General features: G+C 58.4%; 5 protein-coding genes across 5 annotated transcripts; 4 read left to right on the top strand and 1 right to left on the bottom strand.

Moving 5' to 3' along the window:
* Positions 1 to 1,199: 1,199 nt before the first annotated feature.
* On the top strand, positions 1,200 to 3,081 carry PG986_013921 (uncharacterized protein; the record flags this gene model as incomplete). Its single annotated transcript, XM_066850143.1, has 4 exons — positions 1,200 to 1,426; positions 1,530 to 1,562; positions 1,673 to 1,971; positions 2,087 to 3,081. 4 exons carry the CDS (start codon positions 1,200 to 1,202, stop codon positions 3,079 to 3,081), a joined length of 1,554 nt encoding a protein of 517 aa, XP_066694286.1.
* Positions 3,082 to 4,695: 1,614 nt separating this feature from the next.
* On the top strand, positions 4,696 to 6,538 carry PG986_013920 (uncharacterized protein; the record flags this gene model as incomplete). Its single annotated transcript, XM_066850142.1, has 3 exons — positions 4,696 to 4,810; positions 4,935 to 5,209; positions 5,303 to 6,538. 3 exons carry the CDS (start codon positions 4,696 to 4,698, stop codon positions 6,536 to 6,538), a joined length of 1,626 nt encoding a protein of 541 aa, XP_066694285.1.
* Positions 6,539 to 7,182: 644 nt separating this feature from the next.
* On the top strand, positions 7,183 to 8,471 carry PG986_013919 (uncharacterized protein; the record flags this gene model as incomplete). The annotated part of the gene is made up of 2 exons (XM_066850141.1): positions 7,183 to 7,549; positions 7,618 to 8,471. The coding sequence occupies 2 exons, from the start codon at positions 7,183 to 7,185 to the stop codon at positions 8,469 to 8,471; spliced, it is 1,221 nt and encodes a 406-aa protein (XP_066694284.1).
* An 88-nt stretch (positions 8,472 to 8,559) lies between these two features.
* PG986_013918 (uncharacterized protein) lies at positions 8,560 to 8,904 on the top strand (the record flags this gene model as incomplete). Its single annotated transcript, XM_066850140.1, has 1 exon — positions 8,560 to 8,904. One exon carries the CDS (start codon positions 8,560 to 8,562, stop codon positions 8,902 to 8,904), a length of 345 nt encoding a protein of 114 aa, XP_066694283.1.
* Positions 8,905 to 9,174: 270 nt separating this feature from the next.
* Positions 9,175 to 15,766, bottom strand: PG986_013917 (NACHT domain protein; the record flags this gene model as incomplete). The annotated part of the gene is made up of 3 exons (XM_066850139.1): positions 9,175 to 14,561; positions 14,635 to 15,253; positions 15,323 to 15,766. The coding sequence occupies 3 exons, from the start codon at positions 15,764 to 15,766 to the stop codon at positions 9,175 to 9,177; spliced, it is 6,450 nt and encodes a 2,149-aa protein (XP_066694282.1).
* Positions 15,767 to 17,856: the final 2,090 nt, after the last annotated feature.

Raw genomic sequence — 17,856 nt, 5'->3', positions numbered from 1 at the left:
CCTGATGGCAACGCTAAAGCACTGCGGAGGTTAGTTCTTGTAACCAACCGCCAAATGCCCCGCCGCATCGTAGCCCCCGGCAACAACGTTCGTCAGCGGAGCAGCTGCTCTATCCTCGCGGCATGAGGATGGAGGCCATGCAGACGTGGTCATACAGTACAAGCCGAATCTGATTGCCAGCAGCTCCCATCCAAGCCATTGCAGGGAGGGGTAGCTGTTCCGAAATATCGGTGAAGCATATCTCGCCTATCTGATGCGACGGTGCAGGCATGTAGCATTGAGGTGAGGTTGAGGTTCTTGGTGGATTCAAGTAAAGGCTTGGTGAGTGGTGAGAGGGTGAGAGGGTGAGCCTCGGGAGTACCCACTGTCCTGGCCCAGAATGGAGGTCTTCCCGCTGCTGGGCCGCCGGCTTCGAGTTGCCGGCTGGATGCATGCGGAGTGTGCACCGCACCCTAGGCTACTACCAGACAAGCATAACCCCGCCTCGCGTGCTGTGGTAGAGCAACGGCATGAGAAGGTATGTACTGTATGTCCATCGTATGGAGTCCTAAAGTACTTAGGTTAGCACCCGGTGACGCCAAGGATCGCTAATAAACGCATGGCGCCATCCATCCAAGCCCCCGGGCGCGTCTACAACCTCAACCCACCCGCACACCAATGGGATGCCCCGGCAGTTGGGGAGTTTTTAGCCACCCGCGGGAAAGCAAGGGAGAGGCGAGCCCCAATCAAGGGCTGTTCGATCATTACACAGCCATCAAACGCACTGAGCAACTGCAGGCAACAGGTCAGGTCAGCACGTACGTAGCACATGACCAGCCAGTCAGCAGTCCTTGTTTGCCAAGAAGAAAGTACAGTAAGGTCAGATCAGAGCAGGACGGAGAGGAGCTGGGCTGAAGTGGGGGGAGGGAGGGAAGGGGGTTACGAGGACTGTCGTACAGCCAAGCTGAAACGATGAAATGATCGAAAGCCTGCTTTGTTTGTTTGCTTGCTGGACCTGCGTGTCTGCAATTCCTGCCTGACATAACATCCATGATGATCCGACATTTCGAACTAGACTACGCCTCACCACTGTATTCCACAATTTCAATGTAATTCCTCCGCGGGCTAATCAATCGCATCGCATCGCATCGTATCGTACCGTATCGTACCTTGCCATGTTAGTTTCAGACCGTGGCCTACTTGACCTGGAAGCCATGACCATGAGCAGCACGTACGTCGAACAGCAGCTGACCCCGGCGACCACACCGGGGGGCCTCCACGCCCCCATGGACTTCACCGTCGTGCGCCGGCCGCCGCGCGTCGCTTACGCCGGCTCGGACGAGTGGGAGATGCATCGCGACACCATCGTCGACCTCTACATCAAGCGCCGCCTGGGTCTGCCGGATGTCTGTCGGATCATGCGCGAGCAGCACAACTTTGTCGCGACGTAAGCTTCTTCGTGCCACATATGCATGGCGTGCCATCCCCGCCTGCTGCTCAGCAGCCTGGATGCGAAGTGAGAATGTTCCTGACAACAACATCATGCGCAGGGAGAGGATGTACAAGATGCGCTTCAGGATATGGTACGCTCTTTCTTACTCTCCTTCACGACAGACTACCTCCCTGCACTTGCCCCCAGGCAATCGTGGTTTCGCCTGGCTCACCTCTCAATTGACTGACCTCCTACCAAAAGGGGTTTGAGGAAATACAAGACCAGGTCCGACGCCAAGACAGACCCCAGCAAATGGCGGGAAGCCCACGGTGCCCGCATGGCGGGACTATCATCCGCCAGCGGCAAGCAGCTGAACCGTCCGCCTTCACCCGGATGGAGCACGGGTCTGTTCCCCATCGCCACGCCCGAGCTCGTCAAGGCACCCGAGGAGTCCCTGTTCCTCGCGCGCAAGTATGTTCGCGGCCTGTTCTCCGTGGGCCTGTGGAGGAAGGACCAGGACGTGACGCTGTACGAGGGGAAATGGAATGGGATTATAGGCTGTGAGTCCGCCCGTCCCCTTTTGGACAGGAATACCGAGCTACGCATTTCTTCATTTTGCCATCGAGCAATTTGCTGCACAGATGTATAGCTAACTGGCTGATGAACGCTTCCTAGGGTACTGTCAGTTCAATCTGGGAGGAGACATGATCGTCCAGCAGGGCAAGACGAAAGAGGCCTTCCGAGTCATATCGCGCTGCTTCGACCAGCTGTCGAGCCTGATGGAGTCGCCCGCGCCGGACCCGCGGCTGATCGTGCTGCTGCTCTCGGCCGCCGTCTACAACTCGGCCAACCTGCCGGACCTGGTCGTCATGTTCATCAAGCACATGGTCGAGCTGCTGCGCCTCAAGGGCGCCGCGTCGCCCTACTACCCGCTCTACCTGATCCTGAACCGCATGTCGCGCATGAGCGTCGCCGAGTTCCAGCGGAACCTCTCGGCCTTTTTCGACTTCTACTTCGACGAGCTCGAGTCCCACTTCGACCCGGCCTCCGAGTTCGCGGGCGCCATCGTCTACGTCCGCGGCGCGCCCGTGCTGAACCAGGCGCTCAAGGGCCTGGTCGAGGTCGGCGTCGCCGAGTCGTACTACCTGCGCCTGCTCGCGCGCCTCGAGGCCATGCCGCAGGTGGGCGGGGACCAGGTCCTGAAAGCGAACCTGCAGCTGCTCAACATCTACGAGGAGATGCGCGAGACGCAGAAGTTCGCGCGGCACGCGGGCCGCATCCTCGCGTCGGCGCAGCTCGGGGCGCACCCGCAGTTCCGCGCCTACGTGTACCTGTCGATGCTGGGCCACGCGCGCGAGCAGCTGGACCACGAGGAGATCCTCCGGCTGGCGCCGCTCGTCATGGACATGTGCGTCTCGAAGCACCGCAGCGCGGCGGGCGGGCGCGACCGGCCGATCGAGCAGAGCCTGGAGATCCGCGCCATCAGCGTGGTGGAGCAGTACCTCCGCGAGCTCGCGCTCGTGGAGCAGGCGGATGCGTTCCGGCGCGAGTTCGACGCGGCTATGGACGAGCTGTATCAGGAGAAGGCGGACGGCGACGGCGCTGTGGACGGGGCTCCTCCCGTGGACGGGGGAGAGCTAACCGAGGCGGTTCATGCCAAAGCAGCATGATTTCGAAGTTCGTTTCTGGCCAAGTCTGCCTCGGCAAGCATGCATGCACTCCTTTTAAATGTCCCTCCTTTTTTTCCCTCGAGGTTTGGGTGGTGTCGGTCCGACGCAGCATTGGTGGGTATCATCGTGTCACCTAAGACATTATATCGTACGCGCGACAACCGTTGCATCGGAGAATGGGTGAGGCTTGTACAGTTCAAACCAGTGTACATTAGAATAGCGAAGCGGATGGTGCAGGGTCAAGTTCCCATTCAATCAACTATGAAGGTTTAACCACGGCATATGTTACTCATCTGCCATTCTGGGGGGTGGTATGCGTTCTCGGCCAGCCGGATACCCCAGGTTTGAGGTTTTGGGTCAGCTGGTTGAAACCCCTGGAAGATGTGGTCAATAGCGCGCCCGAGGGTTTTTAGTGGCGGACCACCCCCAAACGAACGGGTCGAACCGCGGCGCCCTAGCACAAGACGGCTGCAACATGGAGCAACAGCAGTTTGGGGACATGTAGGTAGGTACTATCTTTGGAGATCGAGGCTCATTATTGTTTCTCCAACCTGGTCAACATAGAATTGCAACCGTTATATGCATGCAGTGACTAGGATAAAGTCAAGTCATATGAAAGCGATGGCGTCGGCGAAGATAGAGAGATATGCAGGCATCCTGTAGAGGATGAGCCGGGGAAATCTTCCTGACTGCCGCTCAGCAGAAGATCCCCTAACGCCAGCACTAAGGTTAATGGACCTCGGCAAAAGTGCAGAGATCCACCACCGCTCTTGGGACCAATCAAGCACTGCGTAATCCATCACTAGACACGCGCTGTGCTTCTGGGCGGCTTTGGGGATGACATCAGCTCTCGCTGCCTTCTACGTTGCCATCACATGCGAGCTGAATTGCTGCTCTACACACTCTGCACTGCACTGCTTCGGAACACACTGCAACCACATGACCCCAAATGAAAAGAAAAAAAGATTCTTTCTTCCCCACGGAGGCACATCTGTCTACCCCGGAGATTGGCAGCAGCGGCATGCGGCAAGGCTCCAATGGAGGGTTCTGTGGGGGAACAAGCACGAAATGCTTCTTCGCTGCTGTGGCATGTGCCACGCCTAGGTAGGATCCAAGCAGCCAGCAGCCACGCCCCAAGTCACTGACTGGCGCATTATCGCCTATGTAATGCTGATGGGTCATGGGCAGTAGTGGTCCCCGGAATGTGAACATGGAATTGCTGTCTGTTTTCGGTTCTCCATCGAGCGGCATGTGATTGTGGGCTGGTTTTTGGGGCGCGTGCTGCCTTGGGCGTGTGGGATTTTGCCGACAGTGGCCGGGCTAGTTTGGTTTCGCATTCATCTCGTCAGCCGTTATTAAAAGACAGAGGAGCAGCCAGCGCCATGCCATCAAGCATGACATGACAATTACATACTTCGTCCCTGGTCCGTTGTGTGTCGGTCGTCTTTCTTTCTTCCTCCTCCTCCTCTTCTTCTTCTGGAGATAGTGAATATAGAACATCTCTGACCAATTGCTACTGCTTCTTTCCCTACTTTCCTAACCCACCAACCGCCTGCCTACCGACACTCACCTAGAGACGGCTTTTCTTAATTCGGACAACCCGTACTTTCCGCCATGTCTCAAACCTTCAAGGCGAGCAACGTCGCCGCCCACAACAAGGCTGACGACCTGTGGGTCATTGTCGATGAAGATGTGTACGATTTGACAAAGTTCCAAGACGAACACCCAGGTACGTGCTACTTCCTGCGGCCGCTAGCTGCTGCTCGTCCCACCTCTTCCCGCCTTTCCCGTCGCGCCTCGCGCGAATCGCATCGCATCGCATGCTGACCAATGTTCGGCCGGGGCTGCTACAGGTGGCAAGAAGATCCTCACGCGCGTCGCCGGCAAGGACGCCTCCAAGCAGTTCTGGAAATACCACAACGAGGGCATCCTCAAGAAGTACAAGAAGTCCCTCCAGGTCGGCTCCCTCGACTCCAAGAAGCCCAAGGTCGAGGCCGCCAAGCCCTCGCCCGCCGTCGCCGCGCCCAAGCCCACCAAGGAGGCCAAGAAGGCCGTCGAGGAGGAAGCCGAGGCCCTCGAGCCCTACGGTGATCTGATTCCTTTCGCCGACCCCAGCTGGTACCAAGGCGTAAGTTGTTCCTACTTTATTGCCTCCTCGCAATTCGGCAGTGCGCACGCCTTCGGAAGAAACTGAAGCTAACTATCTTTGGAATGGATATAGTACCACTCTCCTTACTTTAACGAGTCCCACGCCGCCCTCCGAGCCGAGATCCGCGAATGGGTCGAGAGCGACATCGAGCCCTACGTCACAGAATGGGATGAGAAGAAGGAGGTGCCGCGCGAGATCTTTCTCGAGGCCGGCCGCCGCGGCTACCTCGCCGGCCTGCTGGGCGTGCACTACCCGGTCGAGTACACCAAGAACACGGTCAAGTCGGTGCCGCCAGAGCAGTGGGACCTGTTCCACGAGATGATTGTGACGGACGAGCTGTCGCGCGTCGGCTCCGGCGGCTTCGTCTGGAACATGATTGGCGGCTACGGCATCGGCGGCCCGCCCCTGATCAAGTTCGGCAAGAAGGAGCTCAAGGACCGCATCATGCCCGGCATCCTAAGCGGCGAGCAGCGTATCTGCCTGGCCATTACGGAGCCCGACGCCGGGTCCGACGTCGCCAACCTGACGTGCGAGGCCAAGCTGAGCGAGGACGGCAAGCACTACATCGTCAACGGCGAGAAGAAGTGGATCACCAACGGCATCTGGTGCGACTACTTCACCACGGCCGTGCGCACGAGCGACAAGGGCATGAACGGCGTGACGCTGCTGCTGATCGAGCGTTCCTTCGGCGGCGTCAGCACGCGCCGCATGGACTGCCAGGGCGTCTGGAGCAGCGGGACGACGTACATCACGTTCGAGGACGTGAAAGTGCCGGTCGAGAACGTGCTCGGCAAGGAGAACCAGGGCTTCAAGGTCATCATGACCAACTTCAACCACGAGCGCATGGGCATCATCATCCAGTGCCTGCGCTTCTCGCGCGTGTGCTACGAGGAGTCGGTCAAGTACGGCAACAAGCGCCGCACCTTCGGCAAGAAGCTCATCGAGCACCCCGTCATCCGCATGAAGCTCGCCCACATGGCGCGCCAGATCGAGGCCTCGTACAACTGGCTCGAGAACTTGATTTACCAGTGCCAGCGCATGGGCGAGACCGAGGCCATGCTGCGGCTGGGCGGGCCGATTGCGGGCCTCAAGGCGCAGTCCACGCTCTGCTTCGAGTTCTGCGCCCGCGAGGCGGCGCAGATCTTTGGCGGGCTGTCGTACTCGCGCGGCGGGCAGGGCGCCAAGGTCGAGCGGCTTTATCGCGACGTTCGTGCGTACGCCATCCCTGGTGGTAGTGAGGAGATCATGCTTGATCTCAGTATGCGCCAGAGTCTGCGTGTGGCCAAGATGTCGGGGATGAAGCTGTAAGCCTGCGATCAGAAACGTTGGGTTGATGTTGGGCACGATAAAGGCTGTTGGATTTGCATCCCCCTTTTTACCTATCGATGTGGAGGGAGGGGGGCCATGGGAAGAAGAGAGTGTATTAGTACAACCACAGCACACACTTGGTATGGCGTATCATTATATCCCCTTTGTGGGAATAGGGTTGATCAACACCCAGGATGAGTTGCTTTGAGCATTTTTTTGAGGTATCAATTGATTGCATTCAAAAATCTAGTTTCCTTTGTGGGCATATTATGACAAGTTTCGAGCTTTCGTGGTTTCGTCTTGTCGCGATTTGGTTTAGGCCTTGGTCTGACAACTTTTATGACCTTCCTGGATCCTTACAATCACATCTTGCTCTGCTTTCTCAAATGGGGAGTAAGGTTGAGCGGGATGAAAGGGATAGCATACATGAATTGAAAACAAAACCTTCAAACTGGTTCTCGGGATGCTCTCTTCAGATGGAATCAGATACACAGGAGTTCTATAACAAGCAAGACCTACGGCGAACCATCATCATCGACCATTGAAACTTGTAGCCAATCGTGGCCGGCGAGCAAGTCAAGTTCCTGGTGCATCATCCTAGGCTGGACATGTTGCCTGTTGAGATCATATTTGAAATTTTGGAAATGATCCTCAGCAACCGGACAAAGTGTCCTGATCTCGATGGCGTTAAGAGAGAAAATCATTTGAAGCTGGGCTACGGGCGTCCTTGGTTCTCGCGTCCGAGAAGCCACGCCGACGTCTCGAGAGAGTTCGCGTCATGGGAATATGACCGGTTTGCGGCATGGCCAGTCGCCCTGGCCCTGGCCTCGACTTGCCGCCGTCTCTACAACGTGGTGACGCCGGAGGTTTACAAGCTCGATGTCAAATACAGCCGCGCCTCGGCCCTCTTCATCTCGGCCCGGAAGGGCAGCGCCGCGGCGGTGCGCTGGTCCCTCGAAAACGGAGCCCGCGTGAACCAGGTGGACTACACGGTCTACCACCACGACGGACGTCACGAGTGCGACAGGGACCGCCATCCGGGGGGGGTCTTGCTACGCCCGGGCCGTGCCGCTGCGCAGCCGCATCACGGCGCTCCATTGGGCCGCCGTCTTCGGGCACGAGGACATTGTGGACATACTGCTGGCACATGGTGCCGCCCCCGACCTGCCGGGAGGCCAGGGGAGGCCTTGCTCTTGACCATGGGCCCAAGCTCTCCAAGTGCTGCGTCTCTCGGGCCATGACGCATCGATTGGATGCTTACACGGCTCACTATGGGCCGGCGTACCGGTCCTCCCCCTCATCGTCATCATCACCGTCGTCGTTCCCTGTCGACCCGGGGGTCAACCCGCTTTACTACGCCATCCTGATGTCCGTCCAGCCGTGGGCCGCGGCTTTGAACGGCCGCCTGTACCCATCCCACATGCCCGTGCCCCAGCTCGACGCGGCCGCGGTGCGCCGGTGGCGCCTCGGGATCGCCAAGAAGCTGATCCGGGCCGGCTCGTCCCTGACCACGGACGGGGCGATGATCCCGCTCGAGCGCATCATCTACCAAGGCCAGGGCGCCGTCCTCCACGTCCTCCACCAAGCGGCTGCCGAGTGCAATGCGGACCTGCTGGAGTTCCTCCTTTCCAACCCCAACGACGGGGGCGGCTTGCAGCTCGATCCCAACCTCCCGGACTACGCCGGCTTCGCGCCGCTGCACTACCTGTTCCACCCGCACCCCGACCTCGCCGACGACAGGCCCGGGGCACCCACCGACGCCGACGCCGACGCCGACGCCCATATGCGCGACGCCGAGCGCGCCCTCGACGTGCTCGTCCGGCACGGCGCCGACCTCGACCGCGCCATACCGCCGCCTATCACTGCTACTGCTGCTGCTGCTGCTACTACTACTACGGCACCCCCACCCAACAGACGACGACGACGGCGCTAAGCCGCTGCCTCGCACGGCTGCCCGGCGACGACGCGCTCGCCCGGGCGCGCGGCGGCGGCGCCGCCGCCGCGGAGGGGGGCCGGGCGAAATGAGCCGCTTGGCGCGCAAGAGGCTGCGGGACATGGAGCTGCGGCAGCGGGTCCACTTCGCGGGGGCCGTCGCGCTGCTGCGGCGGGGCGCGGCTCTGGGGGAGGATGACTTGGAGGGCTTTTCCAGGTTGATGCGGTGCGAGGGGACTTTGCGCGCTTTCCGGGAGGAGGGCGAGAGGGGCCTGCCGGCTGCGGTGTTTGCGCGCTTGTCGGAGGAACGGAGGCGTGCAGTGGAGTCTGAAATGGGACGAGCGCTTCCGAGGGGACGAGCGTCGTCTATCGTGATAGATAAAGAGAGGGGAGGGGGGTGGCAAAGGGTGATGCTGCGTGTGAGATCGGGGTAGTGAGTTGGCATGTCCCGATTTGCCATTGTCGGATGCCTAGGGTAGGCGAAACTGCTTCTCGGGTCACGCCGGAAGAATTCTCATCTAGTTAACCAGAGTGTTGTATATGGATAATCTTAATAACTAACAAAAAGAAAATAACAAAGGAAACCGTAACGATAGGCTCTCGAACGACCGATTATAACTTCCCTACATTTTCCTCCTCCACCTACACATATATCCCTCGCAGGGGCTACTCTTACACTTACTTTCCCCCCCCTACCCACCACCTCAGTTCATGTCCTCATCCTCCGCCTCCGTCATCAGCCCCCACTGTGAAAGCTCCTCAGCCCTAAGCATATCATCATCAGACTGGGCCCGGCCGCACCCGTAGGCCGCGAGGTCCCATCGCTCAACGCCAGCGGCTCCCTCCATCTCGACGGGGTAGCGCGCAAACACGTCGGCGTTGAGGCGCTCGTACTCGGCGTAGCCCTTGTTGGACCAGCCGCCCGCGCGCTCAAGGGCTAGGCGCAGCAGCCAGAGGTGCTGGCGCGCGATCTGGCCGTCGGACCGCTCGGGCTCGTCGTTGGCCGTGGTTGGCGCGGCAAAGATGCCACCGCGGTCGTTGCCGCTCATCTTGCCATAATACAGCATGCCAGTGTCGCCAGTGAAGCCACTGCTACCGCCGCCAGGGGACCCGCTGCTGCCGATGCTACTGCTGCGGCGGGTGTTGCTGTCGCTGCTGCTGCTGCTGCTGCCGCCGCCGCCGCCGCCGTTCCCGTCCATGCTAGCGTACCCCGGGTCCGTGAGCCCGCGTAGGATATCCTCGTAGATCGCGGCGCTCTTGCGGTAATACCGGTTCGCAATCTCCGCGGCCCCGGCGCTGCCCGTGCCCGTGCGCTCCTGGTGCCGCCGCGCGACCCCGGCGTACAGGCGCGCGAGCAGCCCGGCCATCTCGAGCGTGGCCGGGTGGCAGAGCCCGTGCACGCGGCGGCAGTTGTAGACGATGTGCTCGGCGACGCGCAGGGCGGCGGCGGCGTCGCCGACGACGTAGCGGGCGAGGATGTAGCGGCCCGCGAGCGCAAAGGTCGCGCGCGGGGCCCAGTCGTGCTGGGCCTCGCGCGACGCCCAGAGCGCGGTCAGGAGGCGCGACAGGGTCGGGTAGTTTTCTTGCGCGCCGAGGAGGACGAGGAGGCGGTGGAGGTGCGCGGGGTCGAGCTTGGCTAGGTTGATCTTGGTGTTGGTCTTTGGGGTGTTGATCTTCTTGTTGCTGTTCTCGCTCTTCTCGCTCTGGTCGTCGGCGGGCAGGATGATGCGCAGGACGTCTTCGAGGATGGGCTTGGAGGTCTCGAGGAGGGACTTGCGCGCGTCGGGGGCGAGGGCGAGTTTCTTGTTCGTAGCGCAGCGGCCGACCAGCATGCTCATGGTCAGCACGAGCTTGGCCATGGCGGCGGTTCGGTAGTAGTCGGGCTTGACGGCGATGACCTTGAAGCAGGCGGTGGCGAGGCCGCAAGCCTCGTCGTAACGCTCTTCCTTGAGAAGTTCCGCCACCCGCGTGTTGCCGATGATACCGACGGTGCGCACCATGTCGGTGGACTTGTGCGTGCTCAGGTGTCCCAAGATGGCCTGGAGCAGGATCTTGGCCTGGCCCGGAGACAGCTTGGCCATCGGCAGAAGGCTCGCGTCAGCATGGTGCACCCACGAGGCGTACTGCTCGAAGACGCGCGCCGAGGCGGCGTGTCGGCCGGAGCTCTCGAGGCACTGGTAAATTCGTGCCGCGGCCTTAGATACCTCGAGGAAATCGTTGGCTTTCGACTGGGTCAGGGATTGGAACTCGGCGAAGTAGGTGTACTGCGCGACCATCGCCGCCATGATCTCGGTCAGGGTGGCCGGGGTGCGGCCAAGGCTGTACTCGAGCTGGGCGAGGAAGACGAGGCTTTCGCGCCCGCACGAAGACAGGTCGATCTGGCTGCTGTTGGCGTTCGATGTGCCCTTTATCACCAGCTGGCGGTAGAGTTCGTCCGCCATCTCGGTGGCCTGCGTCATCTGGTTGCTCGTCGTGTAGCTAGACGCGATCGTCTTGGCCGCCGCGACCAGCTGGGTCGGGGAGGACTTGGAGGACGTGGTCAGGATGCTGACCGTCGCCTCCCTGAGCTCGCGCGTGATGGTCTCGGTCTCATGCTGCTGCATGCTCTGGAAGCGGACGAGCTCCTCGAGCTGCGTGAGCGACTCCTCGTGGGCCCAGCCGCGCGATTCCTTCACCGAGCTGAAGCGCTTGCGCAGGATCCCGACGCTTCGCTCAATCTGCGAGGACGTGAGGTTGGTCGAGTTGGAGGATGATGTCAATGCCATGTCGGCAGCCGTCTGTTCCTCTTGCATGATCTTTAGATCCGATGAGATCTCCTCAAGGTTGATCTCTTGCGTCTTTGTCTGGAGAAGCTCCTCGTACAACTCCATGACCTGGGACACGGTGGTCGTCGACTCCTGGCATACCCTGGCAAGAGTAAGCGTGGCCTGGATCGTGATGGAGGCCGACGCGCCGAAGACGGTCTTGCACTGCGTCTGGTACTCGGTCGTGATCTTGTGGAGGACGGAAAAGGCGATGTTGGCATGGCGCAAGCACCCGAGGTAGCGGTCGAAGCATTCACGCAGCAGCGTCTGGTCCTCGAGCGCCGGGCTCGGTTTGGGCTCCGTCAGGAAGGTGTTGAAGAGGGTCTTGTAGTAGGGCAAGGCCTCCGAGAAGGCGCCCCTGCTCCACAGCTCCGTCGCGACAAAGGTGATGGGTTTCAAGGCTTCGGGCTTGCTGGTCTTGGCGTCGCCGTTGATGGCGCGGATGATCCGCTGGTAGTAGCCGACCGAGACGGGGCGCGGCCGAGTGCGCTCCGCGAGGTCCCAGAGGAGCTGGATCACCGTGTCGTGCTGCTCCCCGTGCCGCGCCATCAAATCGTCCAGGACCTCCTGGCGGATCGCGATCCCGGGCTCGGGCTGGGACGTCCTGTCGTAGAAGGAGAGAAGCGCCTGAGTGGCGTCCATTCGCGGCTTGTCGTCCACTTCACGGCCGGATCTTAAAGCGCGGTAGACACGCAGACGAATATCGCCCTCGTCGATCCGGCGGCGGCGGATGGAATAGCACTCGGCCAAGCGGCTGGTAAGATCGATGCAGTCCTCGACGTGGTCCTGGACCAGGGTGATGTCCTGCATGCTGACGGAGAGCAACGATGGCCAGATGCCGCGGAGCACTTTGATCATGAACTCGGTTGCCTGTTGCCAGCGGTGCTGGGACATGTATTGGGAAATCAGGCTGTTGGCTTGCTCAAAGGCTGTAGACCGCATCGTGGTGATGGAGCGAGAGTACTGGAAGACCGACTCCTCGCGACTCTTCTCCGAAGTGACCGTCTGAGAGGAGGAATCGGTCGACTTCAAGACCTTTTGCGAGGTAACCTCAATAGTCTCCTCAATTTCTTTGTACATGGACGTCTGCGTGCGGTTGGTGGATCGGTAGTACTGCTGACAGGACTTGGAGATGGCCAGTGAGACCGAAGTGAGACCCATCGACTTGACGGTCTTGGCCACCTGAACTAAGAGCGAGGCCGAAGTCTCTGTGAGCATGGTAGTCGAAGACTGGCGAGTGTATTCCTCCGAGACGCTGACGAGGAGCGCCGACGCTTCCGAGGTTCGCTCTTGAGACTGCAGGAACTTCGAGTAGCTCAGCGCCACTTTCAGGTTCTTTTCCGCCAAGATGATGGACCGGTGGGCGCTGTATTCGCGACTCGCTCGCTGCCATGCGTCAATGTACACCCTTTCCGCAGCGTCGATGAGGCCCTCTGCGACGCATCGCTCAGCCTCCTTGATGGAGTCGCCGGACCCTTGAATCAGGTCGTCACGCTCTTCGACTTCCAAGTGCAATACACCGCCCTCCTCCTCCTCCCCCTCCTCCGTCATGGTGGTCTCCTTCGTGCCCTTCAGCTGGACTCGGAGGTCGGTATCGGTCTCCGTGACGACACTCCCAGTGTCTGGCTCGGCTTCCACGCGATAGAGGAGGGACTCCATGACCTGCTCGTACTTGCTGACTTCCTTGATGGAGCGGTAGTGCTCGGCCAGGCGACGGAGCGTAGCAGCCACAATCTGGCTCGACGTCTGGCCAACCTTGGACTTGTAGCATTCGACCAAGATGGAGAAGACCTCGTCCAGCTTAGACAAGACGTCCTTTCTTGAGCTTGTAGTGGTCTTGCCCTCGATCAGTTGGATATAGTAATCCGCCATCTGGGCCGTCAACGTCGGGTCGACCGGGCGCCGCTTGCCGCTCAGCGTCGTCGCCTCGAAGAAGAGGTCGGCGGCCTCGTCCACGCGCCCGATCTGGCGGTGGATGATGCCGAGGTAGACGATGCATTGCAGCGTGAGCGGGCTCTTGGCCGTGAAGCACTCGCGGTAGATGGTGGTGACGGTCGCCTGGTACGACAGCAGCAGCGGGACGGGGCAGTGCTGCCACAGCGTGGCCTGCAGGCGCAGCGACGTGACCGTGGTCGGGAACACCTTGCTGAACGCCCTGGCCGCGCCCGCGTCGCCGCCGCTCTCGAACGCCTTGGACTGCGTCAGGTGGACGGGCCAGTGGCGGACCGCGAAGTCGAGCAGCGGGTACCGGCTGAGCAGCTGGGCCTTGTCGTGGTCGTCGAGGAGCCGGACGGACGGCTCGTGCTGCTCGGGCGCCACCGTCTTGATGTACGACAGCAGGCGCGTCGCGAGGTCGGCGTGCGCGTCCTTGACCGCGGGGACCAGCTGGCCCTTGCCCTGCAGTTCGCGCAGGGAGTCCCGGATGAGCCCGTGGCGGAGGCACATGAGGCCGTGCTGCATCATGACGAGGCCCTGCACGGGCTTCAGCGTGGCCAGCACGTCGACGCCGCCCGCGTCGGCGAGGGCGCCGCCCTTGTCCGCCTGGACGCACGACAGGGCGCCGAGCTCCTTGGGCGACAGGGGCCGCTCCGCCGTCGCCAGCCACATGAGCATGAGCCGGGCCTCGTCCGTCATGCTGGCCGCGTGCACGCACTGCTGGACGAACTCGGTGATGGCGGGCTTGGCCTTGGTCATCTTTTCGACGGCGGCGCGGAACTCGTTGAGCCCGACGGCGCGGCGCAGGCGCTTCGTCGCCAGCTTGGCCCAGAGGAAGGAGCCGGCCGAGGCCTCGGTCAGCGCGGAGACGACGGACTCCTGCTCGAACTCGGACATCTGGCCGAACTCGGTGTCGGACTCGAAGTGGCCCCGGACCACGGCCATGATGTCGTCGGAGACCAGGGCGTCGCTGATCTGCATGTCCGCCTGCCCGGGGGCTTCGGCCATCTTGGCCCGGCCCAGGGTGATGAGCCGGACACTGCCGCCGGCCTTGCCGGTCGCGCTCACGAGGCGCTGGAACAGGGCCTTCTCGTCGCACGACGCGTCGTCGATGCCGTCGACGACTAGGACCACCTCCCGGGCGGCGCCCGGGAGCCCCGCGCTCAGGGCGCGGCCCATGGCCGACCAAACGGCGTCGTCGTACTCGTCGTTGGTGGCGGCCGTCTGGCAGGCCTTGTAGGCGTCGCGCAGGGTCTGCAGGAGCTGGATGTTGCCGACGCGCTTGTCGAGGAGCTGGCTCATGATGACTTTGGCGATGGCGCGCGTCGCCGTCTCGACGGGGACGTTGCCGTCTGGGAACATAGGCGATCGTAGTTAGCATGGGACAGGTACGGGGAGGACTCGGGGAGGTGAGGAAATACGTACCAATGGGAACGTATAGGGCGCTGTGGTGGACCCCTGAAATCGGCCGCTGCAGATAGTCGACAATGACGGACGAGGCGACCGTCTTGCCGCAGCCCGGCTTGCCGCTGATGGACAGGACCTTGTCCTGGCCTCGTAGGTAGCGCGTCAGCTGGGGCGCGACCCAGAGACAGGTCAGTTCTTCGCGCTCCTGGGCCAGGAGCGACACCCCGCCGCCCGTGACGTTGGCCAGGACGCGGTCCTCGGGCGCAAGCCACGACTTGATGGACTTGACATCGGCCACTGTCTCGGCGCCCATGTCATGGGCCAGCAGCTGATGACGCCACATGGCGTCGGCGATCTTGTCGCACCGGTCCCGGAACGTCTTGATCTGTTCCGCGAAGGTGGTGTAAATGTTGACCGAGACGGACTCGTTGGACGCGCTGCGGATGGCCTTGTAGAAGTGGGTGGCGACGCTGGCCACGACGGTCACCAGGTCCGTGGTGGCGAGCACCAGGTGCTCCCGGATCTCCTGCGAGACGCGGAACATCTCGGTGCGCTCCAGGAGGTCCGCCAGCGTCGTCGATATGCTGTAGAAAAAGCCTAGGGAAGTGAGCAAGCCCGAGGCGTTCTCTTTGCCCAACTGGAATGCGCAGATATGATGTCAGCGGATGGAGGTCGGATAGCGAGGTGGATAGGGAGGAATCCCGACCTTGAGCAAGATGGCGCAGTAGCCGTAGGCCACCCGAGTGGCGAGGCTGCTACCGCCCGCGAACTCGTCAGTAGCCAGCTCGAAGGCGTGAAGCCGCTCGACAAAGAGCTGCGTCCACGCGAGCACCTTGTCGTAGCTGCTGCCCTCGGCCGGCAGGTGGCTCATGCGCTGCACGGCGATCCAGTCGAGGATCGAGAGGTGGGTCTCGCTCATGATCTGCGCCGACATGCCCGGGCCCAGCTCGGCCTCGCTGCGGCGCTTGAGCGAGTAGACGACGCTCGAGATGGCGGGCGTCTCCATCATGGCGGCGGAGCTGCTGGCGACCGAGCGAGAGGAGGACTCTCGGTGCGAGGTTGTGGAGTTTGACATCATCATGGATTCCATGCTCATCCCCACGAGGGTATGGGGCTGGGCCGTGCCGGACATGACGGAGGCGGGCGCCATGTTTGCGGAAGCAATGCGGTATGTAGTATTATAAGCAGATTCGATCGTTGTCGCCACTCCAATGCTGTGGCTTTTGTCTAGTAACAGACCAACAGTGTAAACGAGTATATAGTGTAGGTAAGATGGCGTTTTGTAGATGACGAGGAAAGTGACTTCGTGGCTAGGTTCAGAGATCGGGGATGGTTATAAATATGAATATCTACATTCAATCCAATCAAGAGGAGGGACCCTTGATTTCGACCGCAGCTCCAGCGAGGTGGATTCAATGGATCGCTACTGGTAACGTCATTGCCCATCACAGATGCCACCTCCAGGGCTACGGTAATGCTGATCAAGGCCGTGAGTGGCAGCACCATTTCTTCGGGTTTGGCTTTTGTTGCGTGGAATCTTAGCGCTGATCAAGTTATGGTGCCGCAGTTCCATTGCAGGTTCGTCCGACAGTACGAGTTGGTTGCAACTAGCAGTATCTCCGACCCAATCGGCGATCGGTAATGCAACTTGGGTGATTTTCTCACATTGACTTCGTCGGTGCGTCGACAATGTCAAAAGCCGTGTAGCCGTGCAGTAGCCGTTCGTCCTCGGCCGCCCCCGTGCGTTGTCGATCAGTCTCAGTTGCGCCGAAGATGGCCGTATCGGGCGGGGAGGAAGCGGAATTAGACTAGCGGGATACTGCACTTTGTGGCTTTACGGGAAGGAAGCTGAGCTTAGAGTGACGGGATGTTGCATTATTGCCTTGTGATACTTTATGCAATATACCCCGAAAGCTAGTGTAAGCATCCTTGACCTCGCCAGACCCTCCCTCCCTATCTCGCCCCTCGGGCTATATGTCAGGCGTTCACTTTTTCTGAATATGAGAAAAGAGAGAAGTAACTATGCCTAGAAACAACGTGATGTGGAAAGCTCTTGACTGTCACTTGCATGTGACATTGGCCGGTAAGGGGCCGCTTTTGATACCCTTACCCTGTAAATCTATTAGCTTGTCGGCAAACTCTCTATTCCCCTAGGGACGTGGATAAGTATAAACTTATGTCGCATTAGGAGTATATATACCATTATTGCCGTACGTTTTAATGGAGTTCTATTTTTATATACGATAATTATAAGCTTTTAATGACGTTTATATAAAATATTTAAGTAATAATACGTACGTTTACGCGCGCGTATCGCTTTATGTTATAAATAAATATTAAAAAAGTAACGCGTATAAGTAAAATAAATTCTAAGTCGTTTTTTAAATCTTATTAAATTTACCGTGTTTTACTCGAATTTAAAAGGTATATTATATTAAAAATATATAACGTGGTTTATTATTAAGCGGGTTATATTATTAAGCGGGCTATTATTTTTAATTTCTTATATATTTAAACATTAATAAGTAATACTTTTATAATTATAATGCTTATTTAATTTAAAGAAAATAAAATCGTTTTAATAATTTAAATAATGCGAAATCCGATAAATTCTTTAAATAAATAAGTTATTATAAAAGTATATAACGTTCCCCGAGTTATTTTAAATTACCGAATTAGTAATTAACCTTTATAACGCGAAGTTTAATATTTACGATATAAATTAAATATAATAAAAAAAGAGGTGCTTTATAATTATATAATTAATTTAAATATTTAAAAGATACTTTTTAATTTTAATACTATGAGAAATATAGTTAATTTCTTTACTATATTACGCGGCGGCGATTATATCGATAAATATTAAGTTAAGCGTTTTATTAATTAGAATTTATATTTTAAAACCCGAATAAATTATCGATACGATTATTAAAAATATATAACCCGTACGAGGGAGTTATAGTCGGCACTCGTTAACTTTATATAGGGTATAAAGTAGCACGCGGCTTACTATATTATCGTAATTAAGTGTAAAAGTATTAAGTGATCGTAAATAGTGAGAAATATTAAGTGATCGTAAATAGTGAGAAAAGAGTGTATATTTCTAATCTTATTATTTTATAATACTAAGCGTTAAGCTTTTTAATAATATACCCTTTATAGTCACGTATAGCTTAATTACTTTAAGTTATACTAAGCCCGTTAATCTTTAACCTTATTATATTATTAAAAAGCTTTTTA

This window comes from Apiospora aurea, assembly GCF_038362705.1.
Source record: "Apiospora aurea strain CBS 24483 chromosome Unknown utg000009l_segment0_segment0, whole genome shotgun sequence".
NCBI classification, from domain to species: Eukaryota; Fungi; Ascomycota; class Sordariomycetes; order Amphisphaeriales; family Apiosporaceae; genus Apiospora; species Apiospora aurea.
Note: the sequence above shows the minus strand (reverse complement) of the source record. Positions and strands in the feature narration are given on the sequence as shown.